Raw genomic sequence first — 18,471 nt, forward strand, 5'->3', positions numbered from 1 at the left:
TTTGAATGCTCGTCTAATGGACCTGAGACTGAAGAGATGCCGCGCTTTGTTGAAGCGGTACGCGGGAGAAAAATATCGGGAAATTCTTTTTTCGGATGAAAAATTTTTTACCGTAGAAGAGAGCTACAACAAACAAAATGATAAGGTGTACGCACACAGTAGTGAATAAGCGAGCAACCGTATTCCGCGTGTCCAACGAGGTAATTTTCCATCCTCGCTCATGGTATGGTTGGTAGTTTCTTATTGGGGCTTAACAGAGGTACATTTTTGTGAGAAAGGTGTAAAAACGAATGCAGTTGTGTATCAAAATACAGTCCTGACGAACCTTGTGGAACCTGTTTCTCATACCATGTTCAATAACAGGCACTGGGTATTCCAACAAGATTCGGCGCCAGCTCATAGAGCGAAGAGCACACAAGACTGGCTGGCGGCGCGTGAAATCGTCTTCATCGGCACGAAGACTGACCCTCCTCCAGTCCAGATTTGAATCCGTTAGATTACAAGTTATGGCAACACTTGGAGGAAAAGGCGTGCTCAAAGCCTCATCCCAATTTGGAGTCACTCAAGACATCCTTGATTAAGGCAGCCGCCGATATTGACATGGAACTCGTTCGTGCTGCGATAGACGACTGGCCGCGCAGATTGAAGGCCTGTATTCAAAATCACGGAGGTCATTTTGAATAAACTTTAGTGTCATAAGAATCTATGTTTTGTTAAGTTCATTTTGGTGTATGAATGGTTACATAATGAATAAATTTGTTTCAATTATTTTACATTAAACATGTGACAGAATTTATGACCTGACTAGGTACATTGCTGCCATCTAATGGGAAGGTCATTTATGCCTTTGCGATAGAACTCTGGTGATCTAGATTCTCCAAACTGTGTGAAAGCATTTTGTACTGCCTCCTGGGAAGAAAACTTTTTATCACGTAGAAAATTGTCCAAAACACGCAAAAAATGATAGTCCGATGGAGCAAGGTCTGGCGAATACGGAGGCTGACGAATGGTTTCTAATTGCTGTTCCTGTAGAGTTAAAGCGGTTTCTCGTGCAGTATGAGGTCTCGCGTTATCATGAAGCATAAATCGGAGCTGTTTCACTGCAAGTTTTGCTATCATTGTTCGGAGTTCGGCACAGTAGACATCTGACGTTATTGCTTCACCAGATCGGAGAAAGTTACAGTGAATAACACCATGCTGAGACCAGTTACTATTACCTTTTTATTGGTAATCTTTGCTTTAGGAAACTGTTGCGGCGTCTGACCTGGGGTCAGCCATTGCATTTTTAGCTTACGGTTATCGTAAAGAATCCACTTTTCATTACATGTCACAATTCGATACAATATTCCTTCATTTCTGTAACAATTCAACAATGCAACACAAGTTTCAACACGCGTTTCTTTCTGCAGATCAGTCAAATCATAAGGCACCCATTTTTTTATATTTTTTTATTTTTATTGATTTGACGCAAATGAGTCAATATTGTTGGTAAGGTAACGTTAAACCATGCCGCTGTCCTGGATAGTTTGGCTCTGATCGGCTTCCACCATATCTTTCAATTCATTTTTATTCACATGTGTTGGCGGTCTTCCACGTGGTTCGATATTCAAGTCAAAATTTCCATCTCGAAAGCGTTTAAACCAAATCGCAGGGTGCGTTCATTAGCAGTCCCAAATTTTTTTAAAGAAGAACCTCATTAGTAGGTACCATTTGAAAAAAAGGAATGTGTGGTATCGTGGGACACCGAATAGGAACGAAGTTCCTTATTATAAAAATATTAATTTTAAGTTCTTTTCGAGGTATAAAGATAGTAATTATTCGGGTTCTTACTGGTGGTAGGACCTCTTGTGAGTCCACGCGGGTGGGTACCACCACCCTGCCTATTTCTGCCGCGAAGCAGTAATGCGTTTCGGTTTGAAGGGTGGGGCAGCCGTTGTAACTATACTTGAGACCTTAGAACTTATATCTCAAGATGGGTGGCGCATCTACGTTGTGGATGTCTACGGGCTCCAGTAACCACTTAACACCAGGTGGTCTGTGAGCTCTTCCACCCATCTAAGCAATAAAAAAAAAATTGTCAATTCGAAGTACCTATTTTATTAAAACGGCAATTTCATACTTTATTATTGATATGAAGCTGAAGAGTTTATTTGTTTGTTTGGTTGAACGCACTTATCTCAGGAACTACTTACTGGTCCGATTTGAAAAATTCTTTCAGTATCAGATAGCTCATTTATTGAGGAAGGCTATATAAAGCTATATAACATCACGTTAAGACCAACACAAGCGTGGCACCAATAAAAAATGTTCGAAATCGGGGTTATTTTCCCTTTTAAGAGCTGCCGCTGCGTGCGCTGCGGAAATGGTTAAAGTTTTTCTCTTTTAAAAAAAGTCCGCAACAGCATATGTCTATATTTTAAGGTTAACTCAGTATAACGTTTTTTATGGTAACCAAATATGTTCTAAAATAAAGCATTGTTTGTGAAGGTGTTTTTATGAAGATGATATTAATCCCTATCCAAATAAATACGTTATTCATTACAAGTATTTCATTTTAAAGAAATTTCCCGTCACTTGATTTGAATGAGTAAGTATCTCGCTATGAGTATTTTAATGAGTATGAGAAAATATCGCAGTTTTAAAATAGCATCGCAGCAAAATAATGTTCAAGAGCGTAATATTGATGTACAAGGCGCCGGCCAGCCGGAGCGTAGCGGCACAGAATAAGATGAATAACAATAAACACCCACATCACTTCAAGATAGGCTTTGAAAATTATAGATTTTTCTGGATTTCCAGGATCCCAACATCAGATTTTGATGATTACCGTTCGAGAAGTCTACCCTTTCGAAAAAGAATTAACAGAATCGGTTCAAACATTCAACAACATTTTTTTTAAAAGATTTTATGACCTGGTAACTTGAGACCTTTAAGTCATGTCTTATGAAAAATTATATTATGGAGTGAAATGAAATAAAGATGATTAATTTGAGACACTAATCAACTGGGATGAAATTAAATGAAATGAATTGAAATGATATGGGATGAAATATAATCTCAGTAAAATGGTGGTCATTTACTAAGATTTTTTCAGTGGACTTTTTGGAGGATCCCGAGAAGTTACATCCAGCGGCTTTGTTTCATTTTCCCAAATTTGTGCACTTTCACAGATATTAAACAGTTAATAAACCACCATTATTACACATTTAAACCCGAAGAAACACTAATTAGAAAAAATAAAACAAATCACCCAACTTCACTCCTCGCGTTCCCGCCAAAAAGTCCCCTTCCTGTATTGGAAAAACGACACAAAAGATTATACACTAATATTTACCAATACTAGGCCCTGTGCCTAAACATATCTCTATTTAGTCTCGAGCCACTGATAATGGCCGTTTTCCAATTACAGCACAAGATACAATTAACAATTACAATTACAAGACAATTAACCATTACTTAATGGTAGTTTTCCAATTACAGAGCATAATGCGACTCAGTGACGCACAATGCCGAATTATGCTGAAGCTTAGTTGAGCATTATGCCGCATAATGCGCTCTTGTGCTGTAATTGGAAAACGGCCATTAATACACCTGTCCAAAACAGTGTCTCAAATATATTAAGTGTATAATCTATGATTAAGTGTATAATCTATGGTCCAGTCGTCCCCCGCTGAAATCGCTGAATCGGCCTGATAAGTTAATTCATGTCCTTTAAAAGCGGCATGTTTAATATCAATAACTTCTTCGCATAACTAGTTATTTTATGATCTGAATATACATTTATTTTAGTGTATTTTAAAGTTAACACTAAATATCAATAGGCATTTAATTCATACTCATAGTACTTACCAAGCTGTGAAAGACTAATTTTGATCTAAAACAAACGTGGTGGAATACTGTACATAAAACAACGACATTAACGATGGAAAATTCGAAAATATTGGAATTTTTGGAATTGGTAGGGCGCCTTAAGGTGAGACAGTTTTTTATTCCACACGCAGTCAAGACGAGCGGCCCATTTGTTGTTAAATGGCCATCGTCGCTCGTGGACATCAGCAATTTTGAACCCCATAAATGGCTCATTTTAAAATTTTGTTTGAAGAAAAACGACCATTCAATAAGGTATGTGAACAGCACAGAGGCCAGGTCGTGACAATGGCATTGTCGATGTGCATTAACAGGTGACCATTCACCATTCAGTGGCCGTATGCCCATATGCCTATTAAGATAGTAGAAAACTCAGCCTGATTTGGTATTTGGTTTATTTACTGTCCTAATTATGGTAAAAAATATTTTTGTACCATTCCCAATCAATTCGTTATGTAATTTCTTGTTACAAACATTTACATTATCAAACTTCGTTTATAAATACTTAAAAAAATCATCTTCAATTCCTTTGTAAAAATTTTTATCTACCCTCTGATTTAACCTCTATTGACTGTTATTGATTGTTATCTCTTAACAGATAAAAACAGGAATATAGAATTTATAGAGTAGATATTAATAGTGTCTTAACAGTAAAGTAAGTAAATAATGTATTTCCTAAGATCAATTGTGGAGCCGAAGGCAGGTCGATCTTAGTTTAGTATAAAATTTAGACTGAAAAATAATTATATAAGTATTCTTTCAAGCTATTGATGTAATTCTTAAACCAATATCTACACGGTTCTATCAAAATTCATGTTTAACAATTTGAGGGCTGCCTCTGTAGGCAGTGGTTTGGCTCTGCTCCTGGCATTGCTGAAGTCCATGGGCGACGGTAACCACTCACTATTAGGTGCGCCGTATGCTCGTCTGCCTACAAGAGCAATAAAAATAATAATAATAATTCACCTGGCTGTTGAGTGGTATAAAATCATAGTTAAAACAAATTCACACAGGTATTATAGTGAAGAGCTATCTATCCCATTCTCCCCTTTCCATATCATTTCCATAAAACGGTGGTGAGTATCAGCAATATGTGAGTTTAGTATGTGCATCTAACTTCCAGGGCCATGTACATACTCTTCAGATTTGAAATTGTGTATCGTATATAAATTATATATGGAGATAGCTGCGATTTCTCATTAGCATTAATGCATGTGACTACATAACAAAATCAATTAGTACCAATGAATCAAATTAGCAAAAATTAGTAAAGTAACATTATTTTGTACTATAATCAATACAACCTTATCAATCTGTTTCAGCATGTCAAAAGAACGGGTTGGATCCTCTGTGATATTAATGATTGTGAGACAATAGCCGGCCACATGTACAGGATGGGAATCATGACATTCTTACTAACAGAAGAAAATAATCCTACTAAATTGGACAGAATAAAATGTCTTCAAATAGGTGAATTGCCATTGTGAACAATATTAATTTAACATATTAATGCTCAGCCTACCATTTTAATATATTAGAAATTTATTTAAATAGAATCAGGTGGACCACAGGCATGTATACTTTATGTGACAATCAAAAATTATTTTATGCTGCTAGTTACTTCCATATATCCAGTATTGACTTTACATTATGCTGTTAATATAATTATCTCTCTCCCTTAATGCTAAAAAAATATTTATTTATATATTGTTGTTGCATGCAACCTCTTTGACAGGACATGTGACCTACAATAAGGGAACATACCCATATTACGTGACCCGTTTAGGGGGGGGAGCGGAGTCTTTAAAATACTACGGTCAGTCACAGGAGCAGGGGGGTGGCTCAGGTTTTTGTCACGTAGTCGATTTTAGTGAGAGAATGTTGTTCTTTTTTATAATACATAATTCACTAGTAATTTAAGTGTGCATGCAGTCTTATGCCATAAAGACGAGTATGAAACACTTTTTTTTTTTCAATTTTTGCCTGTGCAATGTTTAAAAATCATAATTATGAATACTACGTGAAAACTAAAGGGGGAGAGGGGGGGGTTTGGCATATACTACGAGTGATCACCGAGGGGAGGGAGAGGTCGAAAAAACTAAAAAAATAGGTCACGTAGTATGGGTACGTTCCCTAACAAGAAGACATCGACTGGAGACTTGGCATTGTGACTTTTTTTAGACTTAACAAGACCACAGAAAAAAAAATTAAAATGGTTGATTCTATTATTTCTAAAAACAAGTATTAGAACCTTATTACCTTAATGGAGGACAAACAAATGAACTGACTGTTCATATACAATTATAGTGAAGTGCTAATTGCTGTTTCGAAGCTATTATTTGTGGTGAGGTATCATATGAGCTCCATTCCAGCATCCTCATTCTAATTTGAGGTGTCAAGGCCACTCCATTTGAATGAACTCCATTGTGAATAAGTTTTCACCAATTGACTGGCAAGCCAGTTATTACTATTACTCTAAGCTGTACATTAAGAGAGAATAGTAATTAATATTACATGTAGCAATATCAATTATATCAGGTAGAGTTTCTTCCTTTTGTATGGTAAATCTCATCTGTTGTTTTTACAAGCTTATAGTATTATGAGTTTCTGTATGGTTTAAGTGATGAATTATAGTCATTAGTGCCTAGTAACATAGTTTACAACCAATAGTCTAAATAGCTTATCATATAATTATCATACTTTTGTGATTTACAGCTCTCATTCACGACTTGGCTGAGTGCATTGTTGGAGACCTCACACCTCACTGTGGAGTGAGTCCTGAAGAAAAACACAGAAGAGAAGATGAGGCCATGAAGACAATTTCAGGACTAACTGGAATTGCTGGTGATAGAATGTATGAATTATACAAAGTAAGAGAACAATTTATATGATATATGTAGAAGGACATATTTCTTTTTTAATGGCACATTTTTGCGACTATAAATAATGATTTTACTATGCTACAACAGGATGTGTATATTTTAAAGTACAGTCGACAAGAAGGGTAATTGAGATAGCAAAATAATAAGAACAGTGTTTATTTTACTGTTTTGACAAAATTATTTTTAATGACCTTTTCAGTTACTTAAAATTTATGTAATTTGCTTAAAATATTATATAATGAAAAGAAAGCCTTGCCAGATGGCAACTTGGTTGTGCCCATAGCAATACTGATGTTTATGAGTGACAGTGACTCCTTAACATCACTTGGACCTTATACTTATTTACCTATGTTGGCAATGAAATACTAAAAGATATCTTAATTTTGCCAACACAAGGATCCATGAATATAGGAAGATAAGATTGAATTCCGCCCACACTTCACTGTAAATGTCAAGAAATATATTAATACATATTTACTCGTCCACCTCTTATCGTATGTTGTAGTATATAAGAACTTTCGACGAAATGCTAGTAACGACTGCTTAAAATGTACTGCGTCATTTTACACGGTAACAACAACACAAAACATCAAAAAATATATAAAAAGATATTTGTCTCAGTCTGTCATTAATTATTATTTTATTTTTAGGAATACGAAGACCAAAGTTCACCTGAGGCTAAATTTGCAAAAGACTTGGACCGTTATGATATGATCCTACAAGCATTTGAGTACGAAAAACGTGAAAATACTCCAAAGAAATGTGAAGAGTTCTTCACTGCAACAGAGGGAAAATTTGACCACCCGTTTATACAAGATTTAGTCAAAGAACTGTACTTGCAAAGAGAAATCTTTGAGAAACATACCATTGTCAATGGTCATGTATAAATGCATAATTATAGTACATAACTAATATGAAATATGATTCCTCAATGCATAATATAATTTTGTCTAGCATGGCTAGATGTGATGGCTATAGGCTGCCTATGTATTATTTTTTATCTATTATTCTTTTCTAAATGTAGGAAATTATTATTGTTATAAAGGCTAACCTATTTAAGTTTCTCAGAAACTGATGCTTTCATAATAAAAACTTTCGTTGCTAAGCACATCATATTAATTGTATTTAATTACAAATATTTAAATGTTACCTTCAAAAGTAAATGACAAAGTTATTGTAATGTTATTAATTATAAGTTATTAATACATTTTACTCTCGACATTAAATAAAAATGTACATAAGGACGTCTATTTAATTTAGAATCTAATTTACATAAATATTATTTTCGTCAAACTTAGCTTTCGGTGTAATTTCTATGTGAAATACCAATTAAGAGCTGTGTATCATTATATCGTAAAGTAGTTTGAAGGGAACCAATTTAAGAAAACAGCATATTAACAGCATTGGCACCAATGATAATGAACTAAATGAAAATAAAAAAATAAAATTATTTGTCCTTTGCTGTTTTATTTCTTAAAAGAATAGTCAGGAGTTCATTTTAAATATATCAATTCTGCTTACTAAACCGTAGGCATCAAACAATTTTATGTTCGTTCTGTGACATTTTAATTGTTAATCTATGAAGTAAGTCGTGACATCGCAACGACACTGCGTAATATATATCAGTCTTGTTTACGGTCTTGCTAGTTAGCATGCTATCTTTTTCACACATTACAACCTTGTCAAGTTAACTCTGCTCACGCGGCTATATGATATTATCATCAACTAATTGTCGATTTAATTCGTCCGCATAATATCGTATAGCTTAGTGTGTTTATAAATATATATAGGTACATACGCCACGGACAAGCTTGACTTCGTATTAGTACTAATTTAACGTATCTACCTCTTTTTACTATAACATCATTGATTGGCACATAAAAAAATATCAATTTTATCTTTGAAAATTATTCGATTCGATCAATTATTTCGAATTTATTACTACTCTGTTATTTATAGGATTTATGCGTATAAGTTGTTCTCTTAAACGAATATAGGTTCTGATGATTCTTAATACTTCTTACTTCTAGACGCTTCTAGTATTCACGATTGATAATATTCATAAAAGATAAAAACTCGTTTTCGTTTAAAAGTGTACGGCATGAAGCTAACTTATGCGGGATTTACATTACGAAATTAGTGTCATGCATGCTGAGCTCAGTTTTACGAAAGTAATTTCGTTAAAAAATTAGTGTCTCGAAATCCACAGTATCGCAGTAACCATGGCGCCTTCAGCATCAAAGCTATAATTTGCTATATTCAATGTAGCTAAAGAAATGCATAAATAACTATAAAAACTTAAAAAAATACTATCAAGAAAAAAAAAGTTGGTAGATTCGAGGATGGTCAACAAGACGGCATTTAGGGGCAATGAAGTTAGTCTCTGAATTGGCAGATGAAGATCTTGAGAGTTATAAAAACTATTTTCGAATGAGTGAAGATAATTTTGATTTTTTACTGTAGGTGTTTCGGATCCCAGACACCCTTGTCGCTGATATTCATTAAATAAGATCATTTTTTTTTTCTGTACTCCATCGTTGGTTTGCCATTTTCAAGGCTTGAAGTGCGTCCGAACTAACAATACACACATCCGCACAGTGCAGGCCCTTTCGCGACATTAGTTCACGTCGCGTCTACACTATGAAATTAGTTGCATGAAACTAATTTCACCAAAAAATCGCGCAGGGCACGAAACTAATTTGCATGCGTGAAATTAATGCATGCATTACGAAAGTATTAAATTACACGTGAAACTGTTGGTAAAACTAATGTCACGAAATTAATTTCATGCCACTAATTTCGTAATGTAAATTCGCCATAACAAATGCCAACCGACTAAACAAGCTGTAGAGATGTTTCAATTTCATACCAGAAAGAGCGCATTATTGATCAAGACTTATTAACTATTGTATTAATTATTGTATTTCAATTTATTCATTCATTTATCAATTCGTGTATTTCTAATTGTATTAATCAATAAACTTGAGCTTAATAAACACCTTTGTTAGCTACCTAGTAGTTTGGCTTTTTAATCATTTCCATTTTAGGTTCTGTAATATAGGTATCACATTAATTTTCAAAACTGCTTGAACAGTAAATAATATTCGTTTACTGGGTATAATAAGTACCTATACAGTTACGGTGGTGATTTTTTTTATATTGCGTCAAGTATAGCCAGGTGTATCTTGGTTTTTGGGAACAATACCCGTATCCATGGACTAGTGGGTATTGTTCACTGAAGTAGGACTATATAGGTCTATGGTCCCTACTATATAGGTTGGTTAACAAAAGTTTGACAATTGACAATAAACAAAGAGTATAATTATATGTATGTGTATGCGTCAAATACATGGTGTGTGTGTAATGTTTTTTTATTTGATATAATGTGTTTGATGCATAATAAAAAAAAATTGCATTATGCATTCCTCCTCTGTATTCTCTATAAGTGTGGGAAATTTTTTAATCCTTCGTCAATTTTCGTAAAAAGTGGTACAGTTTTTGCTTCACGTATTAACATAAAGATAATGGCTATGTGCACGACAGTGGCGCCCTCTAGACTGAATATGAAATCGTGTCAGTTTTTTTGTTCAAAGTAAATAAATATACCTAGCTATATTAGTAATAGTCGTTAGAAGATATATAAATAAAAAAGTAAAACTATACATATATATTTATATACATCATAACTAACGAGTTCCTAATGCTGTCCCCACCAAATACTTCACATGTAGCCAATATTAAAATTGACTAATGTTTAAGTCTGTGGTCAAATTCCGAATAGATTAATATTGTTTGTCTTTAATGTTATTTATATAAGTATAAGTTTTGGCGAAATCTGTGATTATATTATAGAAATATAATAGTATTTGACAATAGAACCATAATAATGTTTAAACATACAATTTCCATTAACATTATAGTCGAATTTTGACTACTGCAGGACCAATAGTACAGTCTAAAAGCTCAATTAATTACTATGTGCATTCTTTAATAATTAAAAACGTATCTCATATTTTTAAGATTTTATTATAAAAAAGGATTATGGGTTGCACAATTCTATACATACAAACCTATTCAGTCAAAATCAACATTCAAGATTTGCATAAATACTAATACATATATGATTGTGACAATCCTCACACCACTTTTTGATATTCAGATCATTCTCAGTTTCAACTCAGCTCAGCTTTCATAACATGTAGTTTAATACTAAAGAAAACTTGTTAATCCATAAATTAGGCTTTATTTAACTGAATATTTGTGAATTACTATTAAATTTTAGAATTGCTTACAACATATCACTTGATTAAATTTTTCACTCTTGACGAACAAGCTCAATTTTAATGTTGACACATAATAAAAATAGAGCAGTCAAGAATTTCTTAAATATGAGATTAATTTGCTGCTTGCTTATGATGTTTCTTTGCTGCTAACTCTTCCTCTTTTTTTCGTTGTTTTTCTCGCATTAATTCAGCATCCCTGAAATTAACAGAAAGGTTTAATACACTGTCGCTATCAAAGAGATATTGTTGATAAATGTTTTTGTAAGGCAAACTATTTTTCTCTAAAAAGTATATAATACTATTCATCTATATTTTTGTATTGTAATGTATATATATGCCTGATAAAAAAAGTAATGAGACAATATTATCAAGTTATAAATATCATCAAACTCGATTGAAATTAGTAGACGTTTTTAGCCTTACTGCAGGTTTCAGCCTGAAATCCCGATACAACACAAATGAAGGATGCTCCAGAGAATGGGTAGTAACATTCTCAGATCATTAAGCCAAGAGTACTGCCAATCACCAAACAGTGTTTATTGGTGGTAGGGCCTATTCTAACAATCACAAGTAAATTCCAATGCCATTTCAGCCTTATATAATACAATTGAGACTTGGACCTCATGCTCAAGATGAATGGCAGCATCCATGTTGTCATGGGATGCGGTAACCACTTTACACTAAGTAGACCATGAGTTTGTTGACCCTTATCAGAATGTATAAACTTCTAAGAGTCTAAAACACTATTTGTTGATAATGTGCAAGGATTTAAGCAACTTTTCTGTCACCTTACGTCTAATAATTTGATTCCAGGTACAAAGTTGGAACTTAGCCACATTCTGGGCTTCAAAGCTCAGTCTTTCATTTGCTTTCTGTGAAACTATCAATTACCCAAGGAATTGCTTATCAAGTCCCTCCCACCCAAACATAAAATAAACGAAACTTAAGAGCATCAATTTGCAGCCTGGGCCAGATTATCTGAATATTAAATGAACTAGAATACACAATCCATCCACAAATTTGTTTGCAACATAACAATGTTCAATAAGCACTATTCAGCTATAAGTAGCCTTTGGTAATATAGCAAAGTGTAATTGTTAATTTAATCAAATAATGCCATTTATTGTACTGTTTCTACCTCTAAAAATAATGTAGCACCCATAGAATTTGGTTCAATATTTAATTTATTATATACCATTTTCTTCTGATTTGCTGTGTGATTCAGTGAACTACTAAAAACCATTTAATTAATAGCAAAATGTTTCATTTACCATTTTCCTTATAATGTGAAATATAAATGCCTGTATTTAGGGTGAGTTATTACATTACTTGAGGTACGATATACTGGTTTGCTGTATACTTCAAGGCATAAATTAAATGTCCATTAAAACCAACTGACAGTTTTTTTTTTATAATTAATCACATCACCTGTGTTTTCTTTCTTGTAGGGATAAACCAGTCTTTTCACTGGCATTTTTCTTTTTTTGCATTTCTACCTGTTTCTTTTGGTTTTTGGCGCGGGCCAAGTCCCTCTGATTACCACCTGAAAAAGTCACAAAACAAAAAAAAACAAAAATAGATCTGATTAAACCAACTCTAACTCTGTAAAAAATGCATTCAATTTCAACCTTGTATTCGGATCAAATAAATTTTAAAGTTAGCCGTTGCAAAACTATTGCAGTACGCCGTATTCTAGAATTTTCTCTGGAATTTGATCTCATTAGGATTTACGCTATTAAGACACCGAAAGGAATCAGCAAATAATAACTTGTTTTAAAATTCCACTATATTATTATATTAATAGAAAAATATATGTACTAACGAGTCATTCTGATTAGATAATTTCACAAAAGAAAAGTTCACGTTTGTTGCAACTTAAAATTATTTTAAAAACACAGTAAAGGCCGGACGATACGCTAGCCCGGTCGAGACCTAGGACAACGCACCGCCCTCCATTTCACCAATAGGAGTAAAATTGGAAAAAAACTTTTAGCAATAATTAGCGTATACAACACAAAGGCCACACACCGTCGTCAACCAGCTGGCCATAACCAAAAACAAAATTACGACATTTTGGCATAGTCCTCTCAGTAATAGTTCCGTTTTTCTAACATAAAAGGCGAAGGTATAATACCATACTGCCTATTCGTTTCTTATAAATTCTGATACATAAAAAAGGATGGATCCAAAAATGATACTTAAGGATGTTGAGGCCTGTAGCCATTATACAACACAAGATATTTGACAGATGCCTGAATCTCGCGACATTTTCATAAGTTTAAATATGTACTAGTTCCGAACAACAGCTCTAAGCACGTCATTACGGATTCTCACGATCCTTTAACGGTGCTTTTAGCTCAAGCATCGGTCACCGACCTCGCCAAATCCGTCGCTTGCGACGAACGGCTCGACGAGTAAATTAACCCATAGACACAGCCCACTGAGTTTCTCGCCGGATCTTCTCAGTGGGTCGCGTTTACAATCCGGTGGTAGATTCTACGAAGCGCTGCTCCCTGTGAGCCCACCTACATGTCAAGGAGAAGTTGAAATATCCTCTAAAGGCTATCAGCGTGGGTAGGAAAAAAAAGATAGAGATGGCTAGCGATGTTAGTGTTATATATATACAAAATTTAATTAATTGCATAATTGTGTAAAGTTGAAAATGTAAACTATATACCAAGAACCTTTTTTTACGTTGGGGATCCAGTTCATGGATACCCAACCCATAGGGATCAGTCCATGTCAGACTCCAAAACGACGACCGACTAAACCCCATAGATCATTATCTCCTGACGTCCGATACCACCCGAGACGGAACTTGGGCTAGGGTAGGTACCTAGTTAGTTAGTTAGTAGGGGCCGGAGGCGGGAATACGCCCGAACGTCCCGGCTCCTGTAGGTAACGGCCTCCCTCCGGTGAAAGTCAAGGGGCGACCTGAGGGGGTAGAGGCCGCGCGGCGTGCTACCAGCATTCTAGCGCGCTGCCAAGGAGTAATAGAGCGACCGGTCGACGGTGTATCGCGTCTTGACCCGGCAGGCTGGTTCTGGTCCAGCGAGGTATTCCGGGACACCAACGGCACCGTCTGGGTGGTCTGACGGGCTGCCGTACCGAGACGGCCGACGTTTCAGAGCCTTCGATTCACCTCGAAGGCTCCGTCGCACAGTGGGTCGATACTATGATTTTAGTGACTTAGGGACCAACTTTGTTTTTTAAGATTTTTCTTCACGTAGATAGATAGAGCTCGTTAATCTCAATAATAATTGTTTTGGGCAAAAATTACAAAAACTTTATAGTTTGGACAGAAAAATGTGTTTTATGATTTTTTTGTATGGAGCGGGTCACATTAAATTAAATTCCTGCTAAGTACCGTGAGGTCCCGCTTTGAAACTTTATTTTTCTTACACCTTGTCTAGTCTACTATCATTTGGTGCTATGAACATGTGCATAAAGTTGCAACTCTGCCAAATAAATGGATCGAAAAAAATGAATAAATACATAGAATAAAAACCTTTATTTTTATTTTCGTAAGTGCTTTTAAGTTAAATTTGATATGGATTAGTAAGTACAAGCACGCAACAATACCCATAATTACATAATACCTAACAAAAATACATTTAGTAGGTCTCTAATTAATCAATCTCTGTAATTATTAGGATAGTTAACATTAGTTACTGAGGATAATTAGTTAAGCAGCCATTACTGGGTAGTAGAAAATATAGTACACATTTGTGTCTCTCTGGAAGTATAAAGTGACCATATTTATTATATACTAACTAGTGTTCGTTTATTCGTACTACTACTAACATCTTGTGATTGTCGTCGTGATCTTCCTTTTTCCGTTATAATGGATAATTTTATTAACAATTTAGGATTATTTATGATTTTAAGAGAGCAACTACAGTCGCTGTCTGATAATAAAAAACTTTCAATTCCTACAAAATCAAATGAACGTGACCGAAGAGAAAAGTGTTGAGCCCCAAAAATTCTGTACGCGCTTTTGTTCAAATATAAGTGCAATATGGAAACGAAGTAGTCGCATGTTAGCACAGTTTATAAGAAAAAAATGTGATTAGTTCAAATGTGCAATAAACTGGCCCGAAGGCATGATACCTGAAGATATCAACACTGTACACGAAAGGCTCGAGATTTCTAATACTGAAGATGTTGAAAATGTACCACGCTCTAATGTACTACAGAAGCCTCGACATCTACTTTTACACCTCGAAAACTTTTTGAAGAATTGGGATCCAGGCACATTGAACAAATTTACCAATCGCTTTCGTTAACCCCGGATTAAATGAAAGCTACTACAGTTGCTAGTTTGAGAAACACTGGAAATGAAGATGTAGGAGAAATAATGAACCATTTGTCAAATCACCCCGAAGATCTAGAAAAAGTTAAGGAGTGTTTAAGTACAAGTAAAGTGAAAAGTAGTACATATTCTCCCGATAAGGCACTATTAGTTTCACTTAAATTAAGTAAGTGGCAGTATATAAATCTAAGAGAAGCAGCAAATGAAAATGGGTCCGATTTATACCCTTCTTAATATAAAATTAAGCAAGAAAAGACCAAATGTTATCCAGGGAAAGACGAGGTAGTTATTAATGAAGAAAGAGCTGCTATTAAAATGCAAGCATTACTAAGCTTGGCGGTATATAGGCTTTTAGATGTGATTACTTCGGATTTCGACTCGGCAAGAGAGCTACTGCTTATAAGCAAATAGGCTTTGATAGAGCCCCAGGTCAAAGTAATTATAAACAAAAGACTGAAACAGAGTTTGATGATTCATCTATTTTCTTGACCAGTCTAGTTCCTATAAGGCTTCAGAAATTTGATGGAACAATTGTTTGGGAAAACGACCTTTTTTTTTTTTTTTTTTCGGGTAGAGGGCCGAACCTCCTACGAGGTCCCCGCGCAAAAGGGGCGCGCGGGGTATGTGAGACTCAACGATCTGCATGGTGTTGTGAGCAGACCGCGGGCCCAAGGATTTTAGGACCCACCCACTAAACGACTCCCCTGCACTCTTACACCCGACGTCCGATCCCCTCCGAGGTCAGAACCCGGATGAGGTAGGGGGGCTACCGCGGTCAACACTACAACCAGACGGCGAACACGAAAACAATTGTTTGGGAAAACGACCTACCCTCATCAACTTTTTGTTGCCGTCCAATAATGTTTAAATTTATAAAAGAAACGCAGTCAACAGTGGCAATTATAAAAGTTAGCATAACAGAAGAAATAGGAAGACTTCAGCCATCAAAAATCAAACAAGTTGAAGTTAAGCATCAATTGCACATGACGATGATAGACGGCAAAATAACCTCATATTTGTCAGAAACATTTTCTGCTGTCTGTGATATTTGCAAAGCAAAACCGTCAGACTTTTTTGGAGTCACTTGCTTATCAAAGAGAAAATAATGAAGGAATATTCCAGTATGGAATGCCATCTTTACATGCCTGGATAAGACGCATGGAGTGCTTACTTCAAATCGGTAAATATAATTTTATTACTTCACAATTTTTTCATCCCATGTAGTTTCCTGTGAGATTATTTTTTAAATGACATTTTTTTGTTTGCGTCTTTTCGTTTGGACTTCAAGAAATGGAGTTGCAAGGGGAGATGACTAAGAAAAAATATCAATCAGAAAGAGCGCTATACCTTAAGCGTTTAAAAAGGAATACGGTTTACTTATAGATGTTGTCAAGCAAGAAGCAGGAACAACCAATGATGGCAATACTGCCAGAAGATTTTTCAGAATGCAGAAGGAACAGCCCGCATAACAGGAATACGTAAAGATTTAATAGAGAGGTTTCACGTGATTCTTCAGACTGTTGCATCTGGAGAGCGCGTGGACCTTTCCACTTTTTCCGAGTTTTGTAGATATACTGCAGAATTGTATATTAATTTATATCCCTAGTATTATATGCCTTCCAGTATCCATAAATTGTTGGCACATGGTAGTGATATACAATAATAAAAAGCTTTGCCTTTCGTGCCATTCCTATAGGTAAACTGTCGGAAGAGGCAGCGGAAGCTCGCAATAAAGATTTTCGGAAATATACAGAGAGTTGTTATTTTAGAAAGATAAGTAGACTGCTGACTAATGAGGATATTTTACACAATCTTCTTTTGTCTTCTGATCTAAAGATCGAATGGTGAAACAAAATATATAATACTTAGAGAGATTGATTAATTAAGACCTACTAAATGTATTTTTGTTAGGTATTATGTAATTATGGGTATTGTTGCGTGCTTGTACTTACTAATCCATATCAAATTTAACTTAAAAGGACTTACGAAAATAAAAATAAAGGTTTTTACTCTATGTATTTTTTCATTTTTTTCGATCCATTTATTTGGCAGAGTTGCAACTTTATGCACATGTTCATAGCATCAAATGATAGTAGACTAGACAAGGTGTAAGAAAAATAAAGTTTCAAAGCGGGACCTCACGGTACTTAGCAGGAATTTAATTTAATGTGACCCGCTCCATACAAAAAAAACACAAAACACATTTTTCTGACCAAACTATAAAGTTTTTGTAATTTTTGCCCAAAACAATTATTATTGAGATTAACGAGCTCTATCTATCTACGTAAAATTTTTGTTAAAAAACAAAGTTGGTCCCTAAGTCACTCAAATCATAGTATCGACCCACTGTGCGTCGGCTGGGCGTCTTTGGGGTGAGCCGCGCCGTTTGGTTGTAGTGTTGACCGGGGGACCTCATCCGGGTTCTGACTCGGAGGGGATCGGACGTCGGGTGTAAGTGTGCAGGGGAGTCGTTTAGTGGGTGGGCCCTAAAATTCCTTGGGCCCGCGGTCTGCTCCCAACACCTTGCAGATCGTTGAGTCACACATACCCCGCGCGCCCCCTAGGCGCGGGGACCTCGTAGGAGGTTCAGCCCCCGACACGAAAAAAAAAGAAGAAAAAAGGTAGTTAGCCCTACGGGCGATGGACCGTCAAGGCGATCCGCCCAGTTCTCTCGAACTGGGTGAATCCCGAAGACGTCTCACCTTCCGAGCGACGCATGTACTTACGGAACACGGCTATTTCGGTCGCTACCTGCACCTCGTCGCCCGGAGGGAGCCAATGTCGAAGTGCCACCACTGCAGTGGCTGTAAGGAGGACACGGCGGAGCACACACTCACGTACTGTCCTGCTTTCGCGGAGTGGCGCCGCTTCCTCGTTGCAAAAATAGGACCAGACTTGTCGCTTCCGAACGTCGTGGCTACAATGCTCGGCAGCGACGAGTCTTGGCAGGCGATGCTCGGCTTTGCGAGTCAACCATCTCACAGAAGGAGGCGGCGGAACGGGAGAGGGAGAGCTCTTCTTCGTGTGCCCGCGCACCATGCCACCCTCGCCAAGCTGGGGTTCGGAGGAGGGCGTTCGTCCAGCTCCAGCCCCTGTAGGGAGGCAGTCTCCTCCCGGTGACGGTCAC

General features: G+C 36.1%; 2 protein-coding genes and 1 long non-coding RNA gene across 4 annotated transcripts; 1 reads left to right on the plus strand and 2 right to left on the minus strand.

The window, feature by feature from the left end:
* The first annotated feature begins 3,633 nt into the window (after window positions 1-3,633).
* On the plus strand, window positions 3,634-8,205 carry LOC114251362 (5'-deoxynucleotidase HDDC2). Its single transcript, XM_028185590.2, has 4 exons — window positions 3,634-3,973; window positions 5,190-5,337; window positions 6,583-6,737; window positions 7,400-8,205. The coding sequence occupies exons 1-4, from the start codon at window positions 3,923-3,925 to the stop codon at window positions 7,634-7,636; spliced, it is 591 nt and encodes a 196-aa protein (XP_028041391.2). The 5' UTR covers window positions 3,634-3,922; the 3' UTR covers window positions 7,637-8,205.
* A 2,551-nt stretch (window positions 8,206-10,756) lies between these two features.
* On the minus strand, window positions 10,757-13,127 carry LOC114251371 (putative SERF-like protein). 2 transcript variants are annotated; one of them, XM_089727768.1, is made up of 3 exons: window positions 13,061-13,127; window positions 12,461-12,575; window positions 10,757-11,228 (listed from the first exon to the last, which is right to left on the minus strand). In XM_089727768.1, the coding sequence occupies exons 1-3, from the start codon at window positions 13,110-13,112 to the stop codon at window positions 11,144-11,146; spliced, it is 252 nt and encodes an 83-aa protein (XP_089583894.1). In that variant the 5' UTR covers window positions 13,113-13,127; the 3' UTR covers window positions 10,757-11,143. The 2 variants fall into 2 exon arrangements, with proteins under 2 accessions (XP_089583894.1, XP_028041402.1); XM_028185601.2 differs by having other exon boundaries at window positions 12,855-13,095.
* A 1,399-nt stretch (window positions 13,128-14,526) lies between these two features.
* LOC149502987 (uncharacterized) lies at window positions 14,527-16,782 on the minus strand. The gene is made up of 2 exons (XR_016323160.1): window positions 16,172-16,782; window positions 14,527-15,892 (listed from the first exon to the last, which is right to left on the minus strand). It is a non-coding gene; the product is annotated as an uncharacterized LOC149502987 (long non-coding RNA).
* Window positions 16,783-18,471: the final 1,689 nt, after the last annotated feature.

Source organism: Bombyx mandarina, chromosome 05, assembly GCF_030267445.1.
Source record: "Bombyx mandarina strain Sakado chromosome 05, ASM3026744v2".
NCBI classification, from domain to species: Eukaryota; Metazoa; Arthropoda; class Insecta; order Lepidoptera; family Bombycidae; genus Bombyx; species Bombyx mandarina.